The 13,918-nt window shown below is 32.9% G+C and overlaps 1 protein-coding gene across 1 annotated transcript; it reads left to right on the top strand.

The window, feature by feature from the left end:
• Nucleotides 1–7,964: 7,964 nt before the first annotated feature.
• LOC108374683 (fatty acyl-CoA reductase 2-like) lies at nt 7,965–9,763 on the top strand. The gene is made up of 6 exons (XM_017630672.1): nt 7,965–8,073; nt 8,149–8,397; nt 8,475–8,736; nt 8,804–9,254; nt 9,323–9,580; nt 9,644–9,763. The coding sequence occupies exons 1-6, from the start codon at nt 7,978–7,980 to the stop codon at nt 9,729–9,731; spliced, it is 1,404 nt and encodes a 467-aa protein (XP_017486161.1). The 5' UTR covers nt 7,965–7,977; the 3' UTR covers nt 9,732–9,763.
• The last annotated feature ends 4,155 nt before the right edge of the window (nt 9,764–13,918 follow it).

Below are 13,918 nucleotides of genomic sequence, written 5' to 3'. Positions count from 1 at the left end.
TTTCTTTAATTCACTATCAATATTAAAGCATACATTTATGAGGCATTTCCGCCTCAACCATGTACATGTATGGCATTGGTATTGGTGTGACTTTTGAATTGATTTTTTCGCTCTATTTTAAACTAATTTGAAATTTTAAAAATTGCCTGCACATCAGCATCAAAATACCTTTCTAATGATATATAATTGTTTACACCTTAGAAGTACAGTTTAGCCGTAAAAGGGGTGTAAAGGAAACATGATTGCCTATTTATATAATTGATTACATACCTCTGAACAATTGATAGTCCGTGGAAAAACCAAATATTTTTCAGATTCGCCAACGTCAGAAAAAGGATAAGAACCACTGGTCTAGTCTATATTTTTTACTGAATATCTGCCCCAAACGCCGCTACAGCTGGTACAAATGTAGTCCAAACTGGTTAGTAGCAATGCGGTTAACTGAAAAGTCTGCTTAATTGCCACGGAAACTCTGGCCCCAATTTTATTTTAGTTTTTTCATGCAATTCCATCGGTTATTTGAAACTTCGGCTATTTTCCACAAATGTTTGATCAGAACCGCAAACCGTTTAAAAGGTTTAAAGGTACGTTTCAACCAATTGTGAATAGAAAAAATTTACCCATTTTTCTCTTTTTGTTAAATATGGTAATACATACTATTTGACAATATCAAATTTAATTGCAACCCATCTCATTTGACAGACAGTTGACACTTAAACTTGCGCGTTATTTTTTTCCGAACCGTTGAACCGAACCGAAACCCCGGTTCAAAGACCAAAAAAGCCGCTTTGACGAACCAATCCAAAAGTGGTGAAATGGTTTGAACCGCTGAGCCGAACCGACCAAGTTTTCCATCCGGTTCACGTCCCTGTAAAAAACAACCCGCCACACGCAAATAAATTAGTGATCAGCTGTTTAAATAGAATTGTCGAGCAAGCTGACTTACCGCCGGTTTCACCAGCAATTTAAATGGAAAATGATTTCTTATTTTCTGCCAATTTCCAAATAAAATTCAAAAAATTAAAATCATATTTGCTTTCGTGAAATTGGCTTGTTAGTTCGAATTGTAAAATTGAGTGAACAAAATTTGGATAGCTAAAATATGGCGGTTTAATAAAAGGTCACTTAATTGGCGAATGTGCGGCCGCTGTGGTGTAGTGGTAAGAAGTGCGCGCTTCTACACCGCAGGGCCTGGGTTCAAGCCCTGGTCAAAGCAACATCGCCAAAAAATATAGAAAAGGGGTTTTTTCTTATCAGCGGTCACCCGTCGGCAGGCAATGGCAAACCTCCGAGTGTATTTCTGCCGTGAAAAACAGCTTCTCATAAAAATACAATCGCCGTTCGGAGTCCCTTCCGTTTGTGTGACAACATCAAGGCGCACGCTACAAATCGGAGGAGAAGCTCGTCCCAACACTAACATATGTGTAAGCGCCAATCTATTATTATTTTTATTATTAATTGGTCAATATTGCATTCAACCAAAATCTAATTCGGTTAATTACAGTTGACTGGCCGTAAAAACGGTGTCTCAACTAACCGGTTTCGACTGTATTTAATAGTTACACGGTGCGACCGTAAATTTTAAATACAAAAAAATCAATTTATTCGCAAAACTGTTCACCAAATAAAAAAGAACTGCATTTCTAGGTTTTCTCTCCGACGTCAGGTTTTTTAATTGACTTTGAAATTTGATAATTATGATTTTTTTCAAAAAAAATTAAAAAAAGGTAGTGCAATGTAGAAAAACGGTACGGGTATCAGATTAAATAAAAAATTCTATAGAATTACAGCTCGTTAAATTTTTTGGTGCATAAGGACGATTAGGTATTGAGAATGTCCTTATGAAATTGTATCCTTCAATATCCTTAAAATTTTGCGATAATTGTTTTTGAAAAAATTATAAGTTAAGAACTAATTTACACTCGACCACATCTTCGATTCATCCTTCTAATTTTATTAGTTTAAGAATATTCAAAAAATTAAAAGGGAATTTTCAATACCCATTCCAAAAAATTTTAATATTTTTTGCAAAATTTTCTCTTCATTTGGTACACATACTTTAATTCGCGACTATAATGATTACTTCGTGTGTTTCGAAATTTTTTTATTTTTGTCGCACGGTGTTATATGTACATACGTGCGTAGGAACATCGATTGCTTAAAGTAGTTGTAAGGCCATCTACATATCTAGGCAACGCAATTACTAAATTTTTTTTTCGCAAATTGTTGTTATGCTTAGTGTAAAGGTCGCAATTATCGATCCATAGTTTCAACCGGTAAACTAGAGAAAAGCATCAATAGATTAGATTTCGCTGTATTAAAATTTAAGACTTTTCTCACTATATAAGCAGTATTGGCTTCGAAAGATAGCCAGTGCCACTTAGGAATTTATATAACTACATACTCGTATAAAGTTGAAATAAAAGAAAAGAATTTTTGTGTGACTACCAAAGCAAAATGCAGAGTTTTTATGAAAATAAGAGTATATTCCTAACTGGTGGCAGTGGTCTCCTGGGAAAAGGTAAATAAGCAGGAATACCAAATTGTATTTACTAGTGATGTATACTTGTACCTTTTCGACGAAATGTAGCTAAATTGTAGTACTAACCGTTTCTATGTAAACTATAAAAAATATTAAAACAGCAGGAGTTCCTTGTGGAACTATATACCCATCCGTACTTGGACGGTAGCTGTTCAAGTGTGGGTTAGAGCCATAAACCTCCTTGAAAAAATAATTCCAGCAGTATGTGATCTAGGACAGCCGAACAACAGTGAAAACCACAAAAAAAAAACTAAAATTCAAATCAAAATTGTAACGGCATCGACAACCACTAAATATGAATGGCATTGTACCAAAGTTGCAATAATTAGAGAAATGATATTAAAATACAAATGCGACAAATACATATGTATATATAGAGCGCTTGAAATGGCTGGCTTGTGATCAGGGCTGCCAACTATACTTAGTGCCATATCGAGGATAAAAAAATGCCAAAAAGTGCAAATAGAAAAATAAAAGTGCCAAAAAAAGCTGCCACGGCACGGGTTGAGCCAAGATGACAGCCCTGCTTGTGTTGGATGGATGTGTATTACGGTGGTCCTAAATAAGGGAAGTCGGAATTTTAACTCTCACCCCCCCCAGGATTGCTCGAATCGAAAAAAATTTACACAAAATTTTTTTATTTTGAAATCAAAAATTATTTAGTGGTAGCTCAAAACGCTCAAAATTTTTTATGTATTTTATATGGGGAAAAACCACCTTTCGTAGAAAAGTCTGCTTCTTTTCAGGAGATTTCCAATAACAATGCCCCATTGTTTATTTAACCACTTTTTAATAATAAAAATTTTTTATTTATACCCTGATTCCATTTTCTGGGGATTTTGGTGGACCAATAAAATATAGTTACTATGAAAAAATGGTTAAATAAATAATTGAGTATTATTATTGGAAATCTCCTGCAGAGAAACAGAGTTTTTCGATCGAAAAATATTGATTTTCAAGAATTCCATACCATTTCAACGAAAAGTTTTTTCGGCGTTTTGAGCGACCTCTAAATATTTTTCGGTTTCAAAATAAAAAATAAGGGTATATTTTTTTCTATACTGAGCAGCCCTAGGGTGTGAGAGCATAAAAATTCCGACTTTACATTTTCATATGCATTTTTGGGCCACCCTACTGCATTAATGCGCAGTAATTTCAATTATGATGTATAGAGCAACAGCCGGCTACCAACATTCGCTATCTCTATGGTGACCAGTAGCTCGTTTCTGTAACTCTTCTCTACCGATTATTTCTCTACTGGTAGAGAATATACGTCATTCTCTACTACTCATTAGCAGTAGAGAACAGAGCGGCGAATTCATATCTCAATTCGCCTTGGTAGAGAATTGTTACAGAAACGAGTTACAGATCTCTGTGAACAAAAATCGAGACATTTCTAAAGCATCGATTCCGAACTTACGATATTTTTTTTAAACATAATCAGCCTTATCATCCCAGCAAAAAACACGATTACCACAGAAACGAAAGTGGAAACGAGCTTGGCGATGGGAATCGCTTACCCTTTCGCTTCAAGAAGGCCTTATTTTAACATGGGCATGTCATTGGAGGTAAGCCCTTACCCGCAGCGTTACCTTCAAACGAAGGGAGAACGCATGGATAAACAGAATCCAGAGAAGCGAACAAAGAATGCCTTACAGAGAAACTAATGTAGAATGCCTAGATAAGTACATACTTATTTATATTAAATTGTAATCAGAAAATGTCTTAAAAGATTAAAATTCATTAAAATTTTTATAAATCAGCTTTTATACATACATATGTATTTATTTAGGTATTTAGATTTTCTTAAAAATCGGTATGTACATACATGCATATTTAACTAAGCTTAAAATTGTACTTCCTCACTCTTGTACTTCACTTCATTGACTGACTTCAACTTCGCTGCAAATTGAACAAAGCAAAACATGATTTTTATGTGAGACAAATTTCCACAGAAAGTAACGGTAAAAAAGAATTTTTGGGTATTCATTCTATTTTTCAGCTGACTACGATGCAGCATTCTACTTTGCATTCTCCGAAATAAAGCAAAGAAGCGAAATAAAAAAAATATTGTAGGACATTCTACTTTGCATTCCCCGAAATGAAGCAAAGAAGCGAGACAAATAAAATATTGTAGGACATTCTACTTTGCATTTCCGGAAATGAAGCAAAGAAACGAATTAAAAAAAGAAATATTATAGGACATTCTACTTTGCATTCCCCGAAATCAAACAAAGAAGCGAAATAAATAAAATATTGTTGGACATTCTACTTTGCATTACCGGCAATGCCTAAAAGAAGCGGAAAAATTCGAAGGCATTATAACACTATGCCTTCTAGAACACGTTACCACTAAAAGCGATTACCGATTTTTTGCTGGGATGAGTTTCATTTTCCCCGAGCCGGTTCACTTTTCACTTTTGGTTTCCATGGTTTTACTATGGGCGGATGACAAATTTTCGGGTGATTTTTTTTTCAGGCGAAATTCAGGAATTTCGTGCAAAGTTTGAAACTTGGATTTATATGTCGCTTGTGAAAACATAACCCATATTTTAATAAAAAATATACAAAAAATATTCTACTGGATTAAATCAGCGATATGTATTGATTTATAAATTAAAAATGTTTTTTGTGAAATGAAATTTGTTTTTGTATAAATAAGTCCAACGTTTAATTACATTAATTGTATATTTGGAAATGAAGTTGTTAATTAAAATTAAGAGAAATTATTGCTGTAATTAATTTGCCTTGCACGGCAGTAAGTAATAAGTGTAAGTGAAGATTTAATTTGATATCGTTTTTTTGCGGCGTTTTTTTATAATTCGTTTTTTTCGTAATACAGTTTTTTTTTTACGATTTAAAACCTGAATAAAAAACCATGATTAATAAAAAAAAACGATTTTTCGGAAACGGTGCCCATCCCTAACATTTTAGCAAGCTCTGGCTACTTTTCTTTGTGTATTGCTTTTTTTGAAAGTATAGCTTATTATTAAAAAAAAACAGTAAATCAAAATTTCAAACTTTGTAGAACATTTATAAAAATTCGATGCATTTTTAACAAATGGTGATCGAAATTTTAAACATTTTAATCTGATTTTTTAGAATTGTTTTGCAAAGTGCAAGTTTGAAGTACATAGCTTGCACTTACTGTCGATTATTGCAATTTTTTGTTCGCGCATTTTCTTCCATACAAAGTATGTTCGACAACTTTTCTGTATGAAGAAAATGAGCAACACCTTCGACAAAAAAAAAATAAAAAAAAATAATTTAAATCAACCATTCGTTTTAGTTACTAAGGGCCGGATTCACAGTGCTTAGTTAAACGTGTGTTAACTTAACCACCAATACGAGTTTAACTATGAATTTATATTCAGAGTTACATAGTTAACTATGGAAATTCATATCGCTTGAAAAAATACAAATTCTAAAAATCAAGACTTTTCTATACAAATTTGAAATTCGTTCCACAAAAAAAAATTTAATTTCACAAGAGTTTAACTATGGGGGCATGCTGGTTTAAGCTTTTGTTAACTGAGCGTTGTGAATATGAAAATCAATAGTTAAACTCTTACTAGTGGTTAACTACGCACTGTGAATTTGGCCCTTAAACTTTACACTTTGACTTGAATAGGTTACATAACTACCTAGTTAGAATGTTTTTAAGAAATCTAATTGAAAAGCTCAAAACTTTGATGGAACTTTGTCGAAATTTGCTAATTTTTGTACAAAGTTTGAAATTATGACTTACATGGTCTTTATTAGATAACGAGCTACACTTTCATAAAAAGAAAATAATAAACATTATATAATCGACAGGGGAATAGCCAAAGGATGCTAAAATATCTCTTCCCTATTTATATTTTCGCCACTGTATCTACAGCTTCTATATTTCATATCCATGAATTTTTTGAAGGAAGTATTAATGTATTTTATAATTTCACTAAATTAAGGTTTGAATCATTTCATTAAAAAACAAACTTAACAAATAATAATAAATACCTTATAAAAAATGATACAAGAATGATAGACTGTAATAGCGATAGTACCATTTAAATAGACAGAATAAAACACAACCAAACCTAACATATAAAATAAGGATTCTAGTTAGCTGTGTTTATGGCTCCCTTATATTCGATGTTCTTTGTGAAAACGAAAGTGATTACGCTTGTACGAGAACTTGGTTTTGGACCAGAGTATAATAAATAAGTAAAGAAAACACTGAAAATCGGGATTTAATCGGTACAAATGTTTGTGGCTCGTAGATATCGTCTTTGGTTTCATCTTCAAATTGAAAAAAATCCGAGCGTAAAACCATTCTTTTAATTAATATAGTTTTATGTTTAAACAAATAAAACTGTACACAATATCTTTCATTTGATATCCATATTGTACCTTTAGGTAATTATAAAAAGGTGGACAACACCCTTATTCGGGTTGAAAAAACCCATATTTTCCAAAAACAAAATTTTAGTACAAGTCGTTAAAGCAGTCGATATTATAACATAATAAGAGTATACACAATCTGGTGCATATGGTCTTACATGCGCATATTTCGGCGCATTTCCAAATTTGTGTTCTTCTAAACGCGAACCATACACCAATATAGTGAAAAAATGATTTTATGAATTTGCAAAAAATGCTTTATTCCAAAAAGTGCACAAAAATAGCTAGTCTTTATTTATATTCTGTTTTCAAACATAAGAGACAATACTTTTAAATACAAGAATAAAAAAAAAAATATTCTTACATACCTACTTTTTTAAATCAATTTATCAAAAGCTACAATTCCTTTAAATTTATAAAACCTCAAACCAACATTTTATTTCAGAGAATGTATTTTTGGCATTTTATCCATGAAGATGATACTCATGGCTATGTTCTGATCAAAGTTCTTAGCGCCAATTTCAGATGAGAAAGTTTAATTTTGGTAATGCCATTCAACATTCGTTGGTTTTCTGATCACCTTTATTTAGATATGCCAAACAGGTGGCACCACTGTTGTCTGCCCCTTGAAATTTATGTTGCATATGTTTATTTGTACACAGTTTAAGTTGAACAGCTAATTATTGTTTGGTATAAACACCGGGTTGCATATCTCAGATTTAAATAGCCTATATTGGTCACTTAAGTACAGGTGAATATACTATATAATCTGAAAATTAACTTTCAGTTAATCAACAACCTCTACTTAAATGGCTCATCTGAAATAGGCCTTTATTCAGTTTGTTAACTTTAGTACTTTCTGTAGGCGGATTACTTATATTATAGTGAAATTTCGTTATAAATGGTTTAGTTTTTAAATTACCCTTATAAAAATTACAATTCCGTTCACATTGCAAACAATAAATTTTTCGATTTTTAACTTTTCCTGTTCCATATATGTATGATGTTCAATGACAAGATTTCTAACTTTCACAGTGTTACTCGAGAGCTTGATGCGTAAGACTGAAGTGAAATGCATTTACATGCTGATTCGTGCCAAACGCAATATCACTGCTGAGGAGCGAATAAAGAAAATTCTCGCCGGTCAGGTAATAAGTAATAATATCTTGTTATATAAACATTGTTAAAAAAAAAAAAAACACTTTTTAATTTACCTTCAACAGCTCTTCACAAAAGTAAGAAAGTTAAAGCCCAATGCACACCAACTCATCACACCCATACATGGCGATTGTGCACAACCGAACTTGGGTATCTCCGAGGAAGATCGAAAAATATTGATTGCAAATGTGGATGTGGTGATCCATTGTGCAGCTACAATACGTTTCAATGAGCCACTCTTTGATGCGCTGCTCATCAATGTAGTTGCAATGAGAGATTTATTAGAAATGGCAAAGGAGATGCGGCAACTAAAAGTGAGTCCTTACTAAGTAATTAATATGCTCTTGTATTCATACATATCCCCATACTAAATATTCGCTTGCCCTCACAGTCTTTTGTACACATATCAACCGCTTTCTCAAACTGTGTTCTGCCGCACATAGAGGAGCATGTCCATCCGGAAATTCTTGGTATCAGCGCACGCAAAACACTTGAAATTGCCACGCTGCTCGGCCCAGAGCTTACAAATAGTTTGACTGTGAATTTGGTGCGCAGCTTTCCCAATACTTACACTTTTACAAAGGCGCTGGCTGAAGAGCTGATTCTGAGTGAACGCGACAATTTGCCAATTTGCATTATGCGGCCCGGCATTAGTAACTATATTCATATCTGATCTGCGGTATATTTGTGTTACCCGTAGTACTTTTTTATATTTCACAGTTACTTCTACATACGCCGAACCATTGCCGGGATGGATTGATAACTTTTACGGGGCAGTGGGCACCTTAATGGCCGTAGCGCGAGGTTCACTACGAGTACTATTTGGTCATAACCATCATCCCATATTCCTGGTGCCAGTTGACTTTTGTGCGAATTTGATTTTGGCATGCGGCTACAGCACTGGACACGTGGAAGATGTTGATAAGAAAACGGTCCGCGAGCCCACAGTTTACAACTTTGTACCGACTGATGGTAATCAGATTACCCAAGGTGAATTATTAAGATATACCGCTCGCTACGCAAAAGAACGTCCTTTTTCAAACTTACTGTGGTACCCATTTGTGATGGCGGTTGGTTCGGTGAGGCTGGAAAAGTTTCTGGGAATTTTATTGCACCTTTTACCAGCATTTATTCACGACATTTGGTTGCGATTTCAAGGCAAAAAGACGAGGTAAGCTTCTTTTCCAAATAAACATATTATTAAGTATTTACTTTAGTAAGCTTGCTTCACTCTTCCAGAACGGTTCGCATGTTTAAAAAGCAGGAGCAATTTCTTAGTGTATTGAACTATTTTAAAGCGAACTTATGGACTTTTGATTTGGCGAATACTCAGCATTTGTGGAACCGTCTCTCAACGGAGGATCAAGTGAATTTTGCATTCAATATGTCTGCGGTAAATTGGCAACATTATTTTCGAGATATGATATTCGGCTTGCGCCAGTATTTGGTTGCTGAGGAAGACGCGACTCTACCCAAAGCTTTGAAGCGCTTGCAGATGTAAGTGCAACAGATAATAAACCTAGGATAAGAAATGTCTACTTAATTCTCTTCTCTTTTAAGCTTTAAGTGGGCGCATCGTTCAATTCTGATTTTGTTGGCAGTGGGTCTACTACTATGCATTCGTGTAATAATTAGTTACTTTAAGTGAAAAAATGTGTGTAAAATTAAAATTAAAATTTTATACAAATAGTCACCTAAAAGAAAAATAAAAAAAAATATTAAAAGGCTGAGTTCGAAATCAAGTTGAAAACCAGAAACAATCATTACCGACCTCATGGTCACCCCACATAGCCGTATTGGTATCTCAGAGGAACCAAATTAAGTTATGATGCCGCAGAGCTAGCTAGAAAAAGGAATTAAAGAAATACAACGGCATAACATAAGTTCCTTCGGACTTATAATTTTATGCGACTATTTGAATCCCCCAAGCGTGTAGATTTGCTTATCCATGGGCCTTTCCAGGATTTGGCGCGCTGTTGAAAAGGCTGTTTCCATGATAATTGGAGCAAATAGTAGGATCTCTTTTCTTATGGATTCTATGTATAATATTCAGGCATGAAATCTGCAGTCAGACTCAGGGAATCAGGACTCTGGGAAACTTGCTAATTCAGGCTTCAATAACATCCAAGCATTCAAAATGTCTGATCCAGTATGGCGAATGATTTAAAAAAATGACTAAACTTTTATGAAACTTTATATAAGAGGTTTTCGCTGTAGTTAATTCCAAATTTGAAGTTAGATCCAATAAGATAGATGATTAAAAAAAATTATTAAATTTTTATGAAACTTTCCATACCGTTTTTTGTGGTAGTTGATTACGTATCTGAAGTCATATTTTGAAAATTAAAAATGGCGGAACCTATATGGCGGATGACTTTTAAAAAAATTATTAGGTATATTTTTATGGTTTTTTCCATAAGGGCGTTTTGGGGGTAGATGATTACGAATCTTACAAAAGAAAAATACTTAAAAAAAATTATTACATTTTTATAAAACTTTCTATAGAGGGGTTTTTGGGGTATCCTATATGGCGAACGGATTTGAGAGGTATCAGAAAATGAATTCCTCGATGTAGAACTTACAACGAAGGAAAAATAAATACGAAATACTTTAAAATAAATACACACAAACAAAATTTCAAAATTAAAAAAATAAGCAACTAAAAACTAAAAAAAATAGAGTTCTAAATAGCGCCCTGAAACCTCCAAGCGGTGGGCCCTGGATACTACATTTGTCGTAGGCCAACTGCAGGCGTTAGAGTAAAAATGCAGATTCGTTAAAAACTCCCATACATCAGGTATTATAAATATTTAATATATATTTTTTTTAATACATTCGTCCGCCATATTGGATTCATTATTTTGTATTTTGAGAAACTAATACCTGTATCAGATTGTGATGAGCCGACCAACAACCCTATGAAATTTAACTTGAAACATTAATTGTCCTACGAGAATATAGGGCCTGCGAAATTTTTTATGTAAATCTTAAAAGCGGCATAAATTCTTTATAAGGAACAAAATGATCCTAAAGTACTTCAATTTCATTTTCAATTGAGGTTAATGTCAATATAGTAAAAGTGGGATGCCAAGAAAATTGCGTAGGAGTCAGTTCAAGGTAAAACGCACCTGAATTTGAAAGATAAGCATTCTTTTGAAGAAAAATAATGGATATAAGGTTTATATGTATGTAGCTATTTTAACACTTCAAATAATCTATACATATAACACGCGAAGGGAATTTTTGTTCAGGATAAAAGCTCTGTACCGTTCGCCTGATTTGCCAAACTGAGATGTCAAATTAAAGCGCTTGGACTGTAGATGTGCAGTAGGTTTTACTTTTTTGAAAAGAGTTGCCAACTTTTTTTAATTATATTCAAATTATTTTAAAAAAATATATCAATTATTACGAAATGGGTATCAATCGAAATGTTTCTTTGCTGGAGTAAAAAAAATCACATTAAGTAAGAGAAACATGTATCACCATATGGGTGCCAAACGAAAGGGGCTTCTGAAAGTAGTAGTTACAAAATATTTTGAAGAGGGTTGCCACCTGCTTGATATGTCGAATTTAGTTTACTTATACCCAAGTTACACAAAATATCAAAATATTGATATCAAACGAAGGAGTGTTAAGAAATCTTTAGTTGGAACTCTAATAATATTTTTGAGGTGTTGGTGGAGGGTCACCACCTACTTAAAATTTTAAATTTAAAATACTTTATAAGTTAAATGAATTATTAAAATATGGGCATCAATCGAAGGGGGTTTCAAAATGTCTAATTTCTGAGATGTATTTAGCGGAGTTGTTTGAAAATTAAAATTCCACTAAATTCATCAATTAGATTACTAGAATATTCTTGGATTGAAAAAGGTTGTCAACGAAGCGATATTCTGCGGAAATCCGCAATAAAATCCGCGTTTCGCTAACTTTAGTTAGAAAAATCTTGCCGTATTCTATAGGAAACCGCAATAAAATTTTACGGTTTGCATAAATCCGATGTTTAACACCTTACTAAATATATCTCATCATAAGTTTTCGAAAATAAATTACAAAAAATTTTAGATTCTCACAAAATAAACCATCTCGTCATAAAGAAAAATAATTTGAAAGTAGTTCTTGAAAACCCCCCATTTTTTTAACCACGTTTTTAATAGAGAATTAAACAAGGACAACGATGGTATAATTTTGGATGCCTAATTTACTGGTCTTCACTATGCAAACCAACTTCAAAAAGTTCAGCTGTTAATAGCTAAGTTAGTTTTAGGACAATCTTGACCATATTATATATAGAAATATTAAGCCCGTTTCTTTTCTTTAAAACAACGTTAAGATGAAGTCTCTACGATGAGCAAAACCCCAGATACAACGATTTGAAGAAGTACATGATTAGTCAGAATCACGAAAAATGCAAACTTTGACAGAAGAAAAAAAAAATTCCGAAGAAAAAAATTAAAAAAAAAATTTCCTCGAATACATGTTAGCTTATATCATGTATAGAACCCATATACAAATTTGTAGCGAATCGGAGCCATGACATATATAATTTTTTTTACGAAATCCGTCCGACTTAAAAAAGAATGGCTCATATCTCAGTGCTTGTTTCGTGTGCAGGGATCATCAACGTCTGAACGTTTAAGTTCTTTTAAGTGGCAAGTTCCAAGCACAGCGATCAAAACGCGGAAACGAGGATGACAGAGTCAGGACTGAGTATCGCCGAGTATCTGTAACTGCATAACCAGAATAATGTAATATGTAGTTAATTAATATGGAAGCGTTAACACTCCTTCGCCTTAGTTGCTTTTAAGGTTTTTTCAAAACCACAAAACTCTTAGAAGAACTCTTGCTCATTAGGATATGTTANCTCAGATGATAGCAGAGTTTACGCTTAAATGGTCTGCATAAAAATGTTGGAACATTTTGTCAACGGAATGAAAATATTAAGATTTTTGAAAGTATTTTCAAATCGGTGCTACTAGCGTAAATCTTTGTGTTTTCCGTATTTTTTTCGCAAAATTCTTTAAGTAAAATAAAGAATAAATTCTTTTAATTCCAATGGAAAATTAATACCGCTTTTTTTATTTATTTTTTAATTGCTTTTTCTTTGTATGGAGAGTAATGCACCCCAAAGTATACACATAACAAAATATGTATGTATTCATATAAGCACAATACAAAAATATGGAATGTGTGCAACTATGCCTTAATCGAAACTGTGGTCTAAATAATTTAACAAAAAATAAAATTTTCCGCATTCTTTTTCTGTTCCTTTCCTTTTCTTACCCCTTTTACAGCTAACAAAAACAAGCAAGTTTTTCCTGTTAGCAGTCGCTGCCCCTCGGAATGGTAAATTCCCGAGAAATTATTTATAAAAAACATTCGGATGCAGGGGAAATGGAGAAGATGCTCGGTCAAATGTTTAGCAAAACTTGGAGCGCCAAATATTTATTTATACATATTTATTTTTTATTTATGTAGTGAAAATATTTTTATGTTAACAACAAAGCACTGAATTCCCTAAAATTTGGCCAGAAATTATTCAATGAATTAATATTTATTTAAAACTATAAAAAAATGTTTATTCTAATAAACGTTTATGTATAAAAATTAAACAAATATAATTGACAAATAAAAAAAAAAGTTTTTTTTCGTTATTTGTTGTGCTATTAATATGTACACACTGAGAATAATGTGACCCACAAAAATGTTCTCTAGAAAAAGTTCTCAAATAAAAATGTATCACGCAGAAAGATTTCTTATTGTTTTCACGTACAAATTTTCATTTATTTTTTTATAAACTAGCTTGGGTTTTACACCAAGTTTTCATACACACAT

The sequence above is a fragment of the Rhagoletis zephyria genome, unplaced genomic scaffold (assembly GCF_001687245.7).
Source record: "Rhagoletis zephyria isolate East Lansing unplaced genomic scaffold, Rhagoletis_zephyria_1.1 Rzeph_scaffold_08004, whole genome shotgun sequence".
In the NCBI taxonomy this organism is placed as follows: Eukaryota; Metazoa; Arthropoda; class Insecta; order Diptera; family Tephritidae; genus Rhagoletis; species Rhagoletis zephyria.
Note: the sequence above shows the minus strand (reverse complement) of the source record. Positions and strands in the feature narration are given on the sequence as shown.

Excerpts from the sequence above, each read along its gene's own strand:
- LOC108374683 (XM_017630672.1), top strand. The coding sequence starts at position 7,978 with ATGCGTAAGACTGAAGTGAAATGCATTTACATGCTGATTCGTGCCAAA. Across the intron at positions 9,255-9,322 it reads TTTCAAGGCAAAAAGACGAG|AACGGTTCGCATGTTTAAAA; the intron begins GTAAGCTTCTTT and ends TCACTCTTCCAG. Across the intron at positions 9,581-9,643 it reads GCTTTGAAGCGCTTGCAGAT|CTTTAAGTGGGCGCATCGTT; the intron begins GTAAGTGCAACA and ends TTCTCTTTTAAG.